Here is a 19,172-nt window from a genome sequence, read left to right as displayed (position 1 = left end):
GCAACACAGCCTCTCTCCATATAACATATTACGGAAGAGATACAGCAATAACTGTAATTAACTTCTATTAACCGTGTGAACCTGTTCAAGTTGTTTCAAAACGTCTAAACTGGTCAAATGTACTTCAGAACATTTTTATTTAGCGATAGCAAACTCACGGTTTGGTGGAAGGAGAAAGTTTAATGTATTCACAATATAACAAACACCATGGAATTCAAAATTCCAAGCAACAAATGAAGCACTCTCCACAAGGCAAACAAAACACAAAACAGAGGGGCGACAGTCAGTCAGACACAATGAAGACAGCCAGAGGAAATGCAAGTATAAAGGCTCATTGTCATCACAAGACTGGGATTGATTGAAAACCAATGAACGTGTCATTCATTGTGATCATCTCTCTCTTTAATCGGGTCTCTGTCTCAGTTACAAAACCCTACCCCCACTAAACAAACAATACCTCTTTCAAAAACAACCCTTTTGTGGGGATTTTGAAAAAACACTTTTTGACAAATGGATAAAAGAAGTGATAAGTTAAACAATAACGCATGTTTACATACATAACAGGAAATAGCATGGGTCAGTTAAACGTAAGAATGTGCACTTCTGTTGGTCCTATGCTGTCTCTCTGCTCCCTATCATTGGTCTTTCGCATGCCTCAGGAATTCCTTCATGCCATATAAACAAGAAGAGGCACTGAGTCCCACTCACTTAACTGTTGAGGCCGTCCTATTTTTTGTTTGTTTACCAAACCGAAATGGACATCGCCGTAAATCTCCAAAGAAATGTTTAGGGTGAGAGATGAGCAGCATAAATCTTAATATTTTGTGGAAATGTATGTTTGCGTTCTCTTCTCTCCAATCATTTGACATTTCACAAAACAATTCACACCATTCTGTTGATGAACATCAGAACTTCATGAAGTACATTGAATGTATTTTTTGTTGTTGCTCAAAACTGGATTTTCAGAGTCCTCAAACAGAAGATCCACACATGGGTGAACGTGATAAATAGTCTCGCTATTGTTATTTCACTGCTGCTCTTTAATGACTTGTTACTTATTCTTATCCGTATTTTTTAAAACTGCATTGTTGGTTCGGGGCTCGTAAGTAAGCATTTCACTGTTGTATTTGGCGCATGTGATTAATAACATTTTATTTGATATAGTACATGAGCACAAGTGAACATCTCATTACAAAATCTTGGGCATTAATATGGAGTTGGTCAACCCCTTTGCAGTCATAACAGCCTCCACTCTTCTGGGAAGGCTTTCCTAAAGATGTTGGAACATTGCTGCGGAGACTTGCTTCCATTCAGCCACAAGGGCAGTAGTGAGGTTGGGTGATTAGGTCTGGCTCGCAGTCAGCGTTCCAATTAATCCCAAAGGTGTTCGCTGGGATTGAGGTCAGGGCTATGAGCAGGCCAGTCAAGTTCTTCCACACCGATCTCAACAAACCATTTATGTATGCAACCTCGCTTTGTGCACGATAGCATTGTCATACTGAAACAGGAAAGGGCCTTTCCCAAGATATACCTTTACTGGAACTAAGGGGCCTAACCCAAACCATGGAAAACAGCCCCAGACCATTATTCCTCCTCCACCAAACTTTACAGTTGGCATTACGCATTGGGGCAGATATTGTTCTCCTGGCATCTGCCAAACCCTGAGTCGTCCATCACAATGTCAGAAGAGTGATTCACAATTTCAGAGAACACGTTTCCACTGCTCCATAGCTCAACTGCTGTGAGCTTTATACCATGGTGATCTTAGGCTTGTGTGCGGCTGTTCAGGCATGGAAACCCATTTCATAAAGCTCTAGAAAAACAGTTATTGTGCTGACGTTGCTTTCAGAGACAGTGTGGAACTCGGTAGTGAGTGTGCAACCGACAGACAGACCATTTTTACGCACTATAGCACTAGGCGGTCCCGTTCTGTGACCAACCACTTCATGGCTGAGCCGTTGTTCCTCCTACACATTATCAGTGCTTCCAGCTCTAGCAAGGCAGAAATTTGACGAACTGACATGTTGGAAAGGTGGCATCCTATGACGGTGCCACATTGAAAGTCACTGAGCTCTTCAGTAAGGCCATTCTACTGCCAATTTTCTTCTATGGAGATTGCATGGCTGTGTGCTTGATTTAGCCAAATACACTAATTAGAAGAATAAGGTGTTCCAAGGGGTTTTCCTTTATTATTATTATAACTAGAATAATAGTGAAAACATCAAAACTATGAAAATCACACATATGGAATCAGGTAGTAACCAAAAAAGTGTCAAACAAAGCAAAATATATTTTACATTTGAGACTCTTCAAATAGTTACCCATCGCCTTGATGACAGCTTTACACACTCTTGGCATTCTCTCAACTATCTGTATGTAGAGTATGAGGAGAGCAATAAAATATTTATCTGTGAATGAATAGGATTGGGAAAACAAACAAGGACCAAACACAAAGAAAAGTCACGGTACTGTTACACAACAGGAAAAGGCTTCTCTCATCCTAATCCCCTCACAATGAACACATATCAATCAGAGTGCTGCAAGTAAGCCTTGCTGGATCATCATTAAACACAGAATAATAACAGCTCTCTGTGCTTTCGCTTGGTCAAATACTCAATAGAAATTAATAAAACCACATCATTGATCATATCAAAACAGAACGACATCACACAAGACATTCATTATTATGGAAATAATGTCTAAAATGAAGATTTATTGTAGTGCAACTCCACACAAGTCAAAACAAATAATACATTCCCTCGTGAGGAGGGCCTTTTCTGGGTAAGACTGACATTGAAGGTCAGCATGGGGATTCCATATTATTAGTGAGAACAGATTCACTGCTTCTAGAGTGCAGCCTAAAATAAAACATCTGGTGGAAGGAGGTAGAGGACCGACAGGGAGAGTTCTTGGGCATTTCATTTTTAATCATTTAAAGTAAGCATAGTTTGTGAGACCCAAAGGATATTTCAAGCAAATATAATCTGGACTGGAAATGCATCATTTCATTAAAAAAAGAGTTTTACCTCTTTAGTGGAACTTTGTGAGACCACAATACATGACTGTAGCCTAAATAGCACTGGTAATACTGTCCATAATCGGCCTGGTTGAATGTGCTTATGTACCATATAAAACCCCATCATGTGGAAAATTCCTCTACAAATCAGTTGAAAACAATAACATTAGCTGGAGTAAGGCTTAGCGTTCGAGTGTTTTCAAAAGAAAACACAAATGTGCAGTTACATATCAAAGTGCTTTTGTCCATTCACCTTTTTGGTTTTTATCTATAGTGCCTTCATTTTAAATGCATTAAAAAAACTACAAATATATGGAGATTAAATCTACTGCCTATTTCGACAGATATACAGCATTTATCACCCTCTTTCAGGCTCTGACAGACACATACAGTCTAGTATGAATGATGAAAAAGACCACAAGTCCAGAATATAATCCTAAAGCTTATTTTATATATATATATTTTCTTTTCTTTTTTAAATTGCAGGCAGAGGTGAAAAGGACATCAAATGAAAAGTGATAGAAGGTGATGTACAGGACATTTCACACTGTAGTCCTAACTTCAACACATATATTCCTTATACATACTATACATATGGACACCCATGTGATTGTGCTGGCTGGTAACAACCCAGCATGGAGGAAGCAGAGGGGGTTCAGGACTCTATAAGCCCAGAGAGGTGATGGATGGCTGGGGGAAATGAGTAGAATGGGGACCTAGTGGTGGTCCTCACGGAGGGAGGGTGTTGAGCAGGGACTCCAGCTGCTCTTCCCCCAGACGCTGCGTCTCATCTAGGTCCTTCATCCTGATGAGGAGCGAGGCCTTGGTCTGGATGAAGTGCCGGTAGTCCTGGAGCTGCTCGGCTGTCAGGCAGCGAGACAGGAAGTTAGACACCATCTGCTCTCGTCTGTCCAGGTTGTCCTTCAGGTCTTTGGCATCCTCCCGCTGCTTACACAGTAGACGGTGACGGTTGTCCAGAGAATCCTGCCAAGGAAATTTAAAAAAAAATTGGATGAAATTATGCACAACATTCCCTAAAATGTTTACTCATTATCCAATGTGTACTAGTAGTATAAATGGAAAGGCGTTTTGCTGTTCATGGTGCAGTATTTCTTTAGGTCAACAGAGGGCAGGGTAGATAGAAATGTGCATGGAAACTGGTTGAGTTTCAGTGACTCAATGTAAATCCCAGCACTGCTGATAGCAGCAGAAAATACAGTGCACTAAAACACACTCAGGAGTCAATGTGAAATTCACAGAAAATAATTAAACTATGAGCCTATTGAATGCACATCTGTTCAAAGCATGTCTCTCTCACTTTCTCCCCTGCGTCGGTGTGCTGGTCCACGGTACTCAAGGCGTTCTGCACGCGGGCTAGCCGGGCGGACAGACACAGCAGCAGGCTAACCACACGCTCCAAGTCTCCTACGAACAGGCAATAGCGCTCCACCTCCACCGCTGTACAGTGCTCCCGAACCAGGGCCTCCACGGCCTCGCCACGCATCCCGTTCTCCTCCACCTCCACCTGCAGGGCACCACGGGGCTCCCCCAAGGCCAACAGGCGCTCCTCAATACACGTCACTAGCAGCCTCTAAAGGAAGGGGAGGGAACACTATACATTACAATACAGTCTGCTTGTGGGTGTGTGATTTGTGCAAGAGAAAGAGAGGAGACATAAGGCTTGTCACGGTCAGCTCAAAACAAACAGGATATAAGATAGTAGTCTGACAGTTTCTGGTATCTCAGTAATCTGGTAAGACGTTAAACTGATGCCAAACATAGTTAAACTGCATCCAGGGCACAGTTTTCGAAATGTTTTATCCAGAATGATAGACTCCGTAATCCTCTTTTTTGCTATCCAGGATCAGATTGATCTGGCATTTGAGCCAGTTTGAGAAAATAACCTGATAGGATCCTTTCTGACCCAGATTCCACTATCACAGAATCCACATGTTCAGTTCTTTGAACAGGCCTCCACCTCGCCATCTACTGGGCAGGTTGTGGCACTACTTCCCAACTCTCAACAGAAAACAAAGCTGATTACACTACACGAATAAAGGTTGATAAAAAAACATGTATAAAAACATACAATCCTGATTAAAGCTCAAGATTGGATTACCAAATCGTTATCCTATCCAGAGGATCAGAATATAACTTCTCAGTTTTGAAAAACCCAATTCTAACCTTTAATCCTATCCGATTGCCAAAATCCGATCGGAAAACTTTTGAAAAACTGGGCCTCGATGATATTCAGATCACATGAGGTTGGTATCTGGAGCAGAAAAAGTGGAATGTTATCAAACACATGGTTTCCAGGTGTTTGCTGCCATTCCATTTGCTCCGTTCCAGACATTATGATGAGCCATCCTCCCCTCAGCAGACTCCACTGATTCAGATGACATCATCAACTGGAAGAGATCAAGTAAATACACTTCTATTACAAAAAAAGAATTCAGAGCTAAATTACCTTCTTCTCTGTGACATCCATCTTGCTTTGTGGCTCTGGTTGGGGTTGGACTTTCTCATCAACAGGAGATGTGGGAGGTGCTTCAGGATCATCCACTGTTTTAGAGCTTTAGGAAGACACACACACACAGTGATATTGCTGTATATGGATGAGATCAACCTTGGAATAATGTCCATGTAAAGACAAATGCATGGCTAAAGACGCATGGACACGTGTCTTTTAATCTATCCAGGTGCAGTGAGGTAACAGCCGCCGATCCAGGAAGTGGCCATCAGACACCTGAACAGTACAATATAACAGCTGCTGATCCAGGAAGTGGCCATCAGACACCTGAACAGTACAATATAACAGCTGCCGATCCAGGAGGTGGCCATCAGACACCTGAACAGTACAATATAACAGCTGCTGATCCAGGACGTGGCCATCAGACACCTGAACAGTACAATATAACAGCCGCTGATCCAGGAAGTGGCCATCAGACACCTGAACAGTACAACATAATGAGATACTCACCCGCCAGCAGCATGCAGTGTCATGATGTCTCTCTGCTTCTTCTTATAGTGCTCCTCCATCAGCAGAGTGTCTTCTGACAGGAGCTGCTCCATCAGCATCAGCGCCGTCTTACGATTGGTCAACGGGTACAGCACCCGTGCCAGCGATTGGTCCGTTGTGACCACCTCCTCCACCAGCTCCTCCCACTTTGTATCCTCGGTGGTGGGTGTCTTTTCTGGGCTCTCCGTCTCTCCTGCTGGGGTCTCCTCCTCCCCCTCCTTCTCGGTTTCCCTGTCTTCTCCTGGGTGTTGGCCCTCTCCACTCTGGCAGGTGTCAGTGTCAGGGACTGGTGTGGTGGAGGAAGTTGTAAGGGGCTCACTAGCTGCTGGAGCACGGGCTAGAGTTGGAGTCTCTCCCTCGGTCAGATTATCAGAAAGGGCTGGGCCCTCATCCTCCACTTGGCTCCCTGGTTCAGGTGGTATGACCCACAGAGTCGGGTCTGTGGTGACTCCACAGCTCAGGGAGACTTCCTGAGAGGCCTCAGGCTGAGGAGTCTCAATGGGCTCGTCCACCGACTGCTCTCTCTCCATAGTGTGTTGTATAGGAGGGGCGGTTTTCACACTGCTGGAATAAGAGCGATATTAGAAAATGGAATATCAACAGTGATCAATAGCCATTGTTATTTTATACGGTGCCCTCCACTAATATTGGCACCCTTAGTGAATAGGAGCAAAACAGGCTGTAAAAAGGTTTTGATTTAATATCTGCTGCTACTTGGAGTCCATGATATTATGTTTCCTAACAAGTTGTCCAGGTCCTTTGGAAGAAAAACATGCCCACAACAAAGATAAACCACCATACTTCACAGTGGGGATGAGGTACTTTTCTGGATGGCTATCGTTCGGTCTACTCCAAACGAACCTCTGGTGTTTGTTTCCAAAAAGCTATATTTTGGTCTCATCTGACCATAGAACCCGGTCCCATTGAAAGTTCCAGTAACGTTTGGAAAACTGTAGGCGCTTGAGTTTGTTGTTTGATGACAGCAAAGGCTTTTTATGTCAACCCTCCCAAACAACTTGTGGTTACGTAGGTGGCGTCTGATTGTAGTTTTGGACCCAACTAACGTCTGAAATTCTCCATGCTGATTGTTAACATCTCCAGTTGATCTTCTAAAATTATTGCCCTGATAGAGGAAATGGGCCTTTTCAACCGCTGAGCTATTTTCTCATAGCCAATTCCTGATCTGTGCAGCTCAACAACCTTTTGTCGCACATCATTACTGTATTCTCGGGTCTTTCCCATAGTGATGGATGACTATGGGAACATGGCCTGTATGTCACCTCATATTTATACCCCAGTGAAACAGGAAGTCTTAGCATACCATTTAAGTATTCCTAATCACTCAAGTGAACTTAAAAATGTAAAATAAGAATGGGAATATACTTAGTTAGGTTTTACTCATAAGATTTTTATGAGTTTGAGAAAAATATTTATTTCACATTTCTTTTTTTTCAATCATTTTACTTCAATTAAAAAAGGTTAGATTTTTTTGAATGAAGACCAAGAGGATAAACAGCAAATACATTTTTTACAGCCCGTTTTGCTCATATTTACCAATGGTGCCAATATAAGTAGAGGGAACTGTACATTAACTTAATGATGAGAATTTTGTTTGGAGAGCGAGGGTCACTTTTATCATAAGATAGTTACATACTTGGAGCCAGTCTTGCTCTCGCCAGTGCCCCTGGGATGGGTATGTATGGAGGGAAAAGTTGAGGTGGACTTGACCAATCTCTCACTGGACTGCTGACCGTTAAGGTACGGTGGGAGTGGGACGTCGCAGGAGAGCCCAGTGGTCTCTACCACCTCTTTAACCAAAGGGACAAAGTTGTATGATCCAGGGGACCCATCTGAACGAGCCCTGACCTGAGACGAGGTGTTTGATACTGGGGAGTTAGACGTAGTGGACTCCCTTGTGCTTTTTGTCATCTCCCTACTTTTCTCCCTACTGCCCAGCTGTGGTGCAGAGTCCTGCTTGAAGAGGGGCTTCCTCTGGGTCTCGCTGAAGGACGGTACGCTGCTTTTTTCCTGTCCTGGTCCTGGGGCTCCCTGCCTGCTGTGGAGCTGGCCCAGCTGCTCAGAGCTCTTACTGAGGACTGAGGAGCTGCTGACCTGGGACACACCCAACTCCTCCAGGGACTTTCCCCGCTTGACCACCATCCGGACCCGCCGACCCATCACCCGGACTCGCTGACCCTCAGGGACAATCTTCGCTTGGTCTCTCCTTACCACCACACTCTCCTCATCCACTGGCCTCTGAGTCTGAGCACTGAAAAGTTATACAGAGATTGTGATGAGCTAGAGATGCTTTGGACTTACGTTCCTGGTTCCACTCAGATATTCTATGCCTTTATCATACCCTAACCATAGCTGATGAAAGAAAGACTCCCTGAACATAGCTGAAATGAAGTTTGATGTTTTGTCTACATACGTCATAGAATGGAATGTTGGTATATGGGTGTTCACTTTCAGTGCTGCAATAAATCACATCTGAGCAAACATCCATGTTCAACAGCAAGGCATACAGTAAATCTTACAGGCGCAGATACTCCCACTTTCACAAACAAGTGAGGGCAACATACCTGGACGTGTCCATAGAATTGACTGGTGAGGGATCATTCATGTAGTTGTGACCCTGTAGCCAAACACACCAAGAATCTCCATTCATAACACCCTTTGAACATCTGTGTTACATTCAGTAAAGTGACACGGTCCTCTATAAAACTCAATACAAGTCTACAAATCCTATTCAATTATTTTAAATGCAATAATATCAAGAGTTCTGATAAGGCTTACCTGAAATGCATGGGGTGTTGAGGTGAAGCGGTTTCTGAACAACTCAGGTGGTTCTGGTTGGTCCAGAAGACTCTCCTCAGAGGCAGACTTCCCCTGAGAGGGGCTGGGTGACTCTCTCCAGCTAGCCTGGTGGGAATGACCTCCGGACTGAGAGGAGCTGAACTGGGCATGCTTCATGGAGCTGGAGGTCGAGTCCAGGACGCATCCAGCGGAATGGGGCCTGTACAGCTTCTTCTTGGGGCCTCCTTTATTCCCAGACTGAGGCTTGGGACCCCAGTCAGATGGCTTCCCAGCCATGGAGTGCCCCTGTTTGGGGGATTGAGAAGCTTGAGGGGCAGGCTGCTGGGGCTCAGCCACCTTGAGACCCGTCTTGCGCTCCATGTAGGCCACCAGGGCCTTGTGCTGGAGGTGCTGCAGGGAGGTCTTGGAGAGGCTGGAGGTGGACAGGGCCCTGCCTTTGGTCTCAAACATCTTCCTCCTAGCTGCCACCAGGCCCTGTTCTCCCAGCTCCTCATCATCGCCTGAGAGTACCAGCAGTCCTACTTCACCTGAGTCACCCAGCTGGTTCAGCTTCTCCGGCTCGGAGTAGCACAGCTCCTTCTGCTCTGGAGTCAGACGCCTCATGCCCCCGATACGAGCCAACTGAGGCTGGGCAACGTTCGCTGGCCTCACTTTCTCAACCTCCTTCAGCATTTCCTTTATGTCCTCCTTATCTGTCCACTCAGACTGTGTTGGGGAGGGGGTGAGTGTGTCTGCTGAGGTCTCAGAGTCCTGTGAAGAGGAGACTGTGTGAAGTACCGTGGGCCTGAGCTCAGGCCTCTGCCTCACTCTGTGGGGCCAGGACAGCTGCAGGTCACTCCTCTTAAAGGAGGTCTCCCTGAGGACCTGATCCTGGGCGCCCTTCAGTTTCTCCTTGTAGTACTTCTTAAAGGAGTCGTCCAGCGTGTTGCACGGGTGGGCGATAGCCTCCGAGCTCTCCTCCTTGGATGTTTCACCCTGTGATGTCCTATCACTACAGCTAACGGGAGCTTGCCTTTCCTGATGAGCAGCATTGAGGCCTGCATCTTCACCTTGCATACCGACCTCAATGTCATTTTTGAGCTTCAAATTCAAATTCAGGGCCGCCCTGTTGGCTCCAGTGAGGTGATACAGCAGCGGGGTGTTTTCCTTGTTGATCTTCTGGCTGGCAACGCCTCCTAATGGCCGCCTCCTCCCTGCGTTGACTTGTTCGTCTCTCTTGTGGTGGGTGGCCTGCTCCATGCTGATTGGTGGAGGGACTTCCTGGTTGTGGGAATTTGATAACAGCGGACAGTTCTCCTCTGGGCCGCAGGAGAAGATGTGGTGGTTAGGGCTGTGATGCCTGCCGATCTCTCTGCTCTGGATCTTGAGACTTTGTTGTAAAGCATCGGAACTGCGGGAGCGCCGGTTTAAAATGTGAGCGGGGCCATATGAAATCCTACTCTGAATCTGTTTCGCCTCATCTTGGCTTCTGGAGTTTATATCTTGACGCTTGGTGTAAAACTCCCTGACATCGGTTTTTGTGGTGTCATGGGTGATATAGTTCCTCTGTTGGGTGTTCCTGAACATGTGGTCCATGGTGCTGTGCAACCTCTCCCTGTCCACAGGCTCAGACACAGGGCTCTCACTACCTTCTTCTGACACACACAGAGAACCATGGTTCAGACTGGACTCTGACGACTTACAAACACCTGTAATGAAGTAGAACTGGCCCTTGTGTTGGATGCTGCTGTTGGCCATGTTCTGTGCCACATGCAAGGGGATGGCAGATGGTGGTGGCTCCGGCAGGAGGGACCCGCTGGGCTCTTGCACACTCTTACAGTGACCCTCCGAATGGCCGCCACCGGCACTACCAGCCTGCTGATTAGGGTGCTGCTCAGGCTGACTCGTGCGAGGGGGTGATCGGCTTAAGACGTTTCTTGGCGTTTGCTGCTCAGGGTTCTTATACGTGTGGTCAGAGTTGACTGGGTCCCTGTGATAGGGCTGTGAGGCCCTACGACCATAGACTAGGTCAGGCCTGAGACAGGCAGCATCAGGATTATCTGTCCGGGGTCGTGGAGGAGACCTGTCTGCCAGCTGGCCCTCGGGACTGTGCTGCGCCCTGCAGTTCTCCAGGTTCCTGGTGGCTATGAAGCTGTCCAGGCGGTCTGGGGGCGGAGGAGGAGGGGGTGGCAGCTTTTCTTGATTCTGATCACAGTACTGTGTTGCACTCAGGCAGCCATTGTTGTTGCGATACTGGTTTGAGATGGCCTCCATGGAGCGGTAGAGCTGATCCATGCTCTTGGCGTCAGAGTCGAGGACGTTGGGGTGGTAGATGGCCTTCACATACTTCAGGTCAGCATAGTGCAGGCTGTGGTGCTGGAGGTCATCTGGAAGGAAGGGGGAGGAATAGTCTGGGGCGTTGGAGCCCCCAGAGAAGGAGCTGTAGGCCGAGTCGCCCTTGCCGTGGTGGTATGTGAACTGGTCGATGCTGCTGGTGGACTTGGCTGGGGAGAGCCGACTCAACGGTAGGCTCAGAGGGTGCAGGTCCAGGTTGCTCATTTTCTCAAAGTTTAAATTATAGGAATCCATCTGGCTTTGGAAACTGAAACGTGGACACAGGTGAAACGGAGGTGACACCGACACCTTCAGTCTTTCACTTCAGAACTCAGGGTCATTTTCTGCCTTCTAAGCTTCTTCAGTAGTGTGCTTCTTGAATAAACTCTTGGAAAACAAAGAAAAGAAAAAACAGAAGGGTAATCTTAACAGAAATGAAATGTTATTTAACATGCTCCTTTTCCTCCTTCTACAGCTGGGAGGTGTGGAAAACCCAACAGAAAACTCATAGGAAATGAGCTGCTTTCTCAGCGTAGCGACTGTGTTGACTACTAATACTATGTTTGTGTTAGATTCTCAACATGGCATGTCAACTGGGGCAACACCCGCTAGATCAAAAAAGGTACAACCACAGAGCCTTTAATCTACACGCAATTAAAGGAATTCTCAGAGAATTGCAGGGTTTCTCTGCATACAATTTCATATCCCCCCCCCGCCGGCCCGCCAAAGTCCAAATAGTTTTTAAAAAAAGTTGTTTTATTTATTTTTTTATTTTTCTTTTTTTATACGGTGTAACACTTGGACAGGACACATTTCTGTCAGGGGTGCAGTGTTTCCCTATATTCATTTAACAGTACTCCAAAAAAATATTTATACATACCCATGCAAAAGTTTGGGGTCACTTAGAAATGTCCTTGTTTAAAGAATAGTTATTTTTTTGTCCATTAAAATAACATCAAATTGATCAGAAATACAGTGTAGACATTGTTAATGTCGTAAATGACTATTGTAGCTGGAAATGGCTGATTTTTTATGGAATATCTACATAGGCATACAAAGGACCATTATCAGCAACCATCACTCCTTTGTTCCAATGGCACGTTGTGTTAGCTAATCCTAGTTTATCATTTTAAAAGGCTAATTGATCATTTGAAAACCCTTTTGCAATTATCTTAGCACAGCTGAAAATTTTTGCTGATTAAAACTGGCCTTCTTTAGACAGGCTGAGTATCTGGAACATCAGCATTTGTGGGTTCGATTACAGGCTCAAAATGGCCAGAAACAAAGACCTTTCTTCTGACAGTCGTCAGTCTATTCTTGTTCTGAGAAATGAAGGCTATTCCATGCGAGAAATTGCCACTGGAGATCTCGTACAACGATGTGTACTACTCCCTTCACAGAACAGTGCAAACTGGCTCTAACCAGAATAGAAAGAGGAGTGGGAGGCCCCGGTGCACAACTGAGCAAGAGGACAAGTACATTAGTATCTAGTTTGAGAAACAGACGCATCACAAGTCCTCAACTGGCAGCTTTATTAAATAGTATCCACAAAACACCAGTCTCAATGTCAACAGTGAAGAGGCGACTCCGGGATGCTGGTCTTCTAGGCAGAGTTCCTCTGTCCAGTGTCGGTGTTCTTTTGCCCATCTTAATATTTAATTTTTATTGGCCAGTCTGAGATCTGGCTTTTTGTTTGCAACTCTGCCTAGAAGACCAGCATCCCGGAGTCGCCTCTTCACTGTTGGTGTTTTGCGGGTACTATTGAATTTGCAAATGTATTTAATATAAAAAACAGAAATACCTTATTTACATAAGTATTCAGACCCTTTGCTGTGAGACTCGAAAATGAGCTCAGGCGTATCCTGTTCCCATTGATCAATCAAGTTGTAGAAACATATCAAGGATGGAGTCCACCTGTGGTAAATTCAATTGATTGGACATGATTTGGAAAGGCGTGCGCACACACACACACACACACACCTTTTAAAAGGTTCCACAGTTGACAGTGTATGATAGAGCAAAAACAAAGCCATGAGGTCAAAGGAATTGTCCATAGAGCTCAGAAACAGGACTGTGTTGAGGCACAGATATGGTGATGGGTACCCAAACATTTCTGCAACATTGAAGGTCCCCAAGAACACAGTGGCCTCCATCATTCTTAAATTGACGAAGTTTGGAACCACCAAGACTCTTCCTAGAGCGGGCCGCCAGGCCAAACTGAGCAATCGGGGGAGAAGGGCCTTGGTCAGGGAGGTGAGCAACCTTCCAGAAGGACAACCATCTCTGCAGCACTCCACCAATCAGGCCTTTATGTTAGAGGCCAGACGGAAGCCACTCCTCAGTAAAAAGGTACATGACAGCCCGCTTGGAGTTCGCCAAAAGGCACCTAAAGACTCGCAGACCATGAGAAACAAGATTCACTAGTCTAATGAAACCAAGATTGAACTCTTTGACCTGAATGCCAAGCACCACATCTGGAGGAAACCTGCAGAGAAGAATTGGAGAAACTCCAAAAATACAGGTGTACCAAGCTTGTAGCGTCATACCCAAGACAACGCTGTAATCACTGCCAAAAGTTATTCAACAAAGTACTGAGTAAAGAGTCTGAATACTTGTGTAAATGTAATATTTTTCTATTTGTAATAAATTGTATTTGTAATACATTTGTAATAAATTGTGTAGATTCAGGGGGCAAAACAGTTGAATCCATTTTAGAATAAGGCTGTAATGTACAAAATGTGTAAAATCAAGGTGTCTGAATACTTTCTGAAGGCACTGTACAGCATGGAACACCTGTTAGAGGTGCCTGTGAAACCAGACCCTAATTACAACTTTGAGGTGTACATCACAGCGCACAGAAAATGCCTGGAATTCCATATCTACTTGGCAAACATACTGTATTTGGGGATTAGTCATGTGTGTAATGACTATTTTATGGTTATCCACAACTGAAGCACTGCATGTTGCACTGTGTGTTGGTTTAACTTCTCAGGAAACCAACCAAGCACATACACCGTACTCAATGAATGTGTTTGAATGACTAGACCGAATGAAAAACATACTGACCACATTAAAACGTTTTTATTTTTATTTTACTGAAATTATATAATATGTTGAGTGTTTGGTGTTAGATACAGAAAGGATTTAAAAACATGTATTTGTTAAACAGGGTAAATCAGTTAAGAACAAATTCTTATTTACAATGACAGCCTACCCCGGACGACGCTGGGCCAATTGCGCCGCCCTATGGGACTCCCAATCACGGCCCGATGTGATACAGCCTGGAGTCGAACCAGGGACTGTAGTGATGCCTCTCGCACGGAGATGCAGTGCCTTAAACCACCATTTTATAAAACATACAAGTTCCCCTCGAGAGTTGCCTCTCAAACATCCAAGATCCAATCCAAAATCAAGGACATTTTCCTCATTCTGTATCAGGAAGCAATAACAAGTTCCAAAACTTTCTCCAATAACTTAAATATTTTAATTTCATGTTGGCCTTGTTTATGTTCCTGCAACGGAAGAGATTCACTAAGCTTTCAGTAACCGTGAAACTTGTCTTTCTGCCCAAAATGGTGTTTACAATACAGATATTACCCAACATCAAAATAATGATGAAGTCCACCAACAGGCGGCCTTAATGTGGGGTGATGGTAGACTAAGAAGAATGCAGGCCTCCTGGCGATTACAGTCACACATACAAACAGATCAGTGTGGCCAACACAAAGACAAGCCAATGAGCACCACAGTCCTCCATGCCGACCAGGGTTCACTCCCTCATGGGCCAACACAGATAAACAAACAAATTGGTCAAATAACCACCATTCAAAATGGCTACGGTAGCTCTGTTCTAAGTCCCACCACACCCCAAAGTGTGACAGAGCTCACCCTAGTCCCCTGGTTCGCAGCAGACTGTATGAAAATCTCCAGCTACCAGGCATACATGCACACGTATACGGACCTCCCAGGTCTAGTTAGTGATGTTAAAAGGGGTTTGTTTGTGTGTGTTGTGGAGGGACACCTGTTTCTCCATGTGCAGAGGCTGCCTGGGCCTGCCAGGCTTCTCCCCAGTCCTGAACTGCTAGCTAGAACACATTAACGGGACCAAACAGGCCAGCGCTCATGTGGAAGTGATGGGAAGGACAGCCGGTGACAAAATGTACAGAGAGGACAGAGGCTAAAATGTCCCAGACAAATACACTAACACGCACACCGGTAAACTGAACAAACCATCACAGTGACTTCCATTAGTCGACTCAACTCATACCAACAGATCTAAAATATAATTATCTTTGAAGAGCACCAGATGGAAACAACTTACCAAATCCACTGACCAATTTGTTCAGGTTTTTGATTCCGTATGAGAAAAATAATAAATTACACCACATTTCCAAGTTAAACACTTGACTTAAATAAAACTATTAGGGTTAGAACGAGGAAAATGAAGGAGCAAAAAAACAAGTTACCAGGAGAAGATGTAAAGAAGAGTTCCAGAGAAAAGAGTCCTTCTCCCCCTAAGACCAAGCAGAGACGCAGCGATCGCATGCCTGTGACGTCTGTCCGCCTTGCTGATGCACAATGAGCTCTGTGGCAGAGGGAACATTTTACCACAGATAGCTAGTGCTGTCCGAAAAAAAAAAAAGCCCATGCATTCCTCGCTGGCTTCAAAGACAGACAGGGCCCGGGCACGATTCATTCCCAGGGTCCTAGGCACATGGACAGCAGCCAAGCAGCAGGGGTGGGTGCTGCTCTCGCCCAAACACTCAAAGACCGACAACCAGGAGGACCCCAACACCATTTTCTATCCTCTCCCCTATTGCAGGCCCCAAACAACCAAACATTTGTCTTAATTTCCAAACACATTGGGCCTAGAAGTTAGATGTGACTCACTTGTGTCCGTGCAAGGTCGTGCAGATGTTATGACATTATGCTCATTGCCTGACTGCTAAGCATCTAGACCCATTTCACCAGCTTTCACCATGGTCAACAGAGTGCAAACTCACAGCTAGACTAGAGATGTAGGATTTTTTACTGTATGATAGTGGCCTGTATGTGTTTATCTGATGAGGACTTGGTTGTTATGCTTAATATTTTGGTTCATGCTGGAAGTGTCTGGTCTGAAGGGTGGTGTTAGGTGCTCCGTTGTTATGGTCACCTCTGTGACCTGCTGCCATTCTCACCTGTCAACCAACTGAATGAGTCGAAGGCTAAACAACACATGAGAGCAGGGCTATTCTTAACATCCACCACTGACAGACCCAGTACATCTACATGTTTTTGTGCAAGTATGCACATGACTATTGACACACACACACACACACACACACACACACACACACACACACACACACACACACACACCTGAAGGGCAAGTTCAAATCAACATTTTAAGTGATGTAGTTTAAGACCCTGCAATGACTTGATGTGGGACTGATGCAGTGCATTCGGAAGGTATTCAGACACCTTAGCTTTTTCCACATTGTTACATTTTAGAATAAGGTATTAAAATCCCCCCCCCCCTCAATCTACACACAATGCCCCATAATGCCAAAGCAAAAACAGGTTTTTAGAAATGTTTGCAAATGTAAAAAAAAAACATGTTTTTATGAAATATGACATTTACATAAGTATTCAGACTAGAAGTTGGCCGATTAAAAATCGGCATGGCCGAATAATTAGGGCCAAATTCAAGTTCTCAACAATCGGTAATTGGCATTCTTGGACGCCAATTACATTGCATTCCACGAGGAAACTGCGTGGCAGGCTGACCACCTGTTACGCGAGTGCAGCAAGGAGCCAAGGTAAGTTGCTAGCTAGCATTAAACTTCTCTTATAAAAAATAAAAAAAAAATCTTAACATAATCACTAGTTAACTACACATGGTTGATGATATTACTAGGTCAACTAGCTTGTCCTGCATTGCATATAATCAAGCCTGTTAATTTACAGCCTACTTCGCCAAACGGGTGATGTTTTAACAAAAACAGTGCCTTTCTTAAAATCAATACACAGAAGTATATTTTTTTTTAAACCTGCATATTTAGTTAATATTTCCTGCTAACATGAATTTATTTTAACTAGGGAAATTGTGTCACTTCTCATGCGTTCATTGCACGCAGAGTCAGGGTATATGCAACAGTTTGGGCCACCTGGCTCGTTGCAAACTAATTTGCCAGAATTTTACATAATTAAGACATAACAGCAATATTTAGACTTAGGACTGCCACCCGTTCAATAAAATACGGAACAGTTCCGTATTTCACTGAAAGAATAAACGTTTTGTTTTCTAAATTAGTTTCCGGATTTCTGTGTTAATTATATTATAATTAAGTCTATGATTTGATTGAGCGGTGGTAGGCAGCAGCAGGCTTATAAGCATTCATTCAAACTTTACTTTGAACCAGCACCAGCTTTCATATGTTCTGAGCAAGAAACTTAAACGTTAGCTTTTTTTACATGGAACATATTGCACTTTTACTTTCTTCTCCAAGACTGTTTTTGCATTATTTAAACCAAATTGAGTATGTTTCATTATTTATTTGAGACTAAATAGATGTATGTATTATTTTAAATCTAAAATAAGTTAATTGTTCATTCCGTATTGTTGTAATTGTCATTATTAGAAATATAAATATTTTTAAAAGATACCAATTAAATCGGCCATTAAAATTGTGTATCTGCTTTTTTTGGTCCTCCAATAAAATCGGTATCGGCGTTGAAAACAAATCATAATTGGTCAACCTCATTCAAACCCTTTACTCTGTACTTTGTTAAAGCACCTTTGGCAGCGATTACAACATAGAGTCTTCTTGGGTATGATGCTACAAGCTTGGCACACCTGTATTTGGGTAGTTTCTCCCATTCCTATCTGCAGATCCTCTCAAGCTTTGTCAGGTTGGATGGGGAGCTGCACAGACATTTTCAGTTCTCTCCAGAGATATTCATTCGGGTTCAAGTCCGGGCTCTGGCTGGGCCACTCAAGGACATTCAGAGACTTGTCCTGAAGCCACTCCTGTGTTGTCTTGGCTGTGTGCTTAGGGTCGTTGTCCTGTTGGAATGTGGACCTTCGCCCCAGTCTGAGCACTCTGGTGCAGGTTTTCATCAAGGATCTCTGTACTTTGCTCCATTCATCTTTGCAGTGGTCTAAGACACTGCATCTCAATGCTGGAGTTGTCACTACAGACCCTGGTTCGATTCCAGGCTGTATCACAAGCTGTATCCAGGCTGAGTCCCATAGGGTGGTGCACAATTGGCCCAGCATCGTCCGGGTTTGGCTGGGGTAGACTGTCATTGTAAATAAGAATGTGTTATTAACTGACTTGCCTCGTTAAATAAAAGGCTAAATAATAAAAAAAATCCCGCGATCCTGAATAATCTCATAGTCCCTTCCGCTGAAAAACATCCCCATAGAATCCTTTAGGTGCCTTTTGGCAAACTCCAACCGGCCTGTCATGTGCCTTTTACTGAGGAGTGGCTCCGGTCTGGCCCCTCCGCAATAAAGGCCTTATTGGTGGAGTGCTGCAGGGATAGTTGTCCTTCTGGAAGGATCACCCATCTCCACAGAGGAACTCTGGAGCTCTGTCAGAGTGACCATCGGGTTCCTGGTCACCAACCTGACCAAGGCCCTTTCCCCACCGATTGCTCAGTTTAGGCGAGCGACCAACTCTAGGAAGAGTCTTGCCGGTTCCAAACTTCTTCCATTTAAGAATGATGGAGGCCACTGTGGTACCCTTCCCCAGATCTGTGCATCGACATAATCCTGTCTCGGGAGCTCTATGGACAATTCCTTCAACCTCATGTCTTGGTTTTTGCTCTGACATGCACTGTCAACTGTGAGACCTTATATAGACAGGTGTGCCTTCCAAACCATGTCCATTCAATTTAAAAATCACAGGTGGACTCCAATCAAGTTGTAGAAACATCAAGGATGATCAATGGAAACAGGATGCACCTGGGCTCAATTTCGAGCAATGGGACAAGACTGCAACTCCTGTACAGACTCGGGAG

At 44.5% G+C, this 19,172-nt stretch overlaps 1 protein-coding gene across 4 annotated transcripts in view; it reads right to left on the bottom strand.

The window, feature by feature from the left end:
* Positions 1-3,477: 3,477 nt before the first annotated feature.
* LOC139418015 (protein Shroom1-like) overlaps positions 3,478-19,172 on the bottom strand; it is a 35,146-nt gene continuing 19,451 nt past the window's right edge. Inside the window, exons 1-8 of one of the 4 annotated variants that reach the window (XM_071167097.1) lie at positions 15,632-16,464; positions 8,832-11,552; positions 8,618-8,670; positions 7,690-8,304; positions 5,997-6,599; positions 5,484-5,589; positions 4,335-4,607; positions 3,478-4,000 (exon numbers count right to left, since the gene is read on the bottom strand). In XM_071167097.1, coding sequence (XP_071023198.1) covers positions 3,746-4,000; positions 4,335-4,607; positions 5,484-5,589; positions 5,997-6,599; positions 7,690-8,304; positions 8,618-8,670; positions 8,832-11,420 — 4,494 coding nt within the window. In that variant the 5' untranslated portion in view covers positions 11,421-11,552; positions 15,632-16,464 and the 3' untranslated portion in view covers positions 3,478-3,745. Of the gene's footprint in view, positions 4,001-4,334; positions 4,608-5,483; positions 5,590-5,996; positions 6,600-7,689; positions 8,305-8,617; positions 8,671-8,831; positions 11,845-15,631; positions 16,465-19,172 lie in introns of those variants that run through there. The other 3 variants (XM_071167099.1, XM_071167098.1, XM_071167096.1) reach the window with 3 other exon arrangements.

The sequence above is a fragment of the Oncorhynchus clarkii genome, chromosome 10 (assembly GCF_045791955.1).
Source record: "Oncorhynchus clarkii lewisi isolate Uvic-CL-2024 chromosome 10, UVic_Ocla_1.0, whole genome shotgun sequence".
In the NCBI taxonomy this organism is placed as follows: domain Eukaryota; kingdom Metazoa; phylum Chordata; class Actinopteri; order Salmoniformes; family Salmonidae; genus Oncorhynchus; species Oncorhynchus clarkii.
Note: the sequence above shows the minus strand (reverse complement) of the source record. Positions and strands in the feature narration are given on the sequence as shown.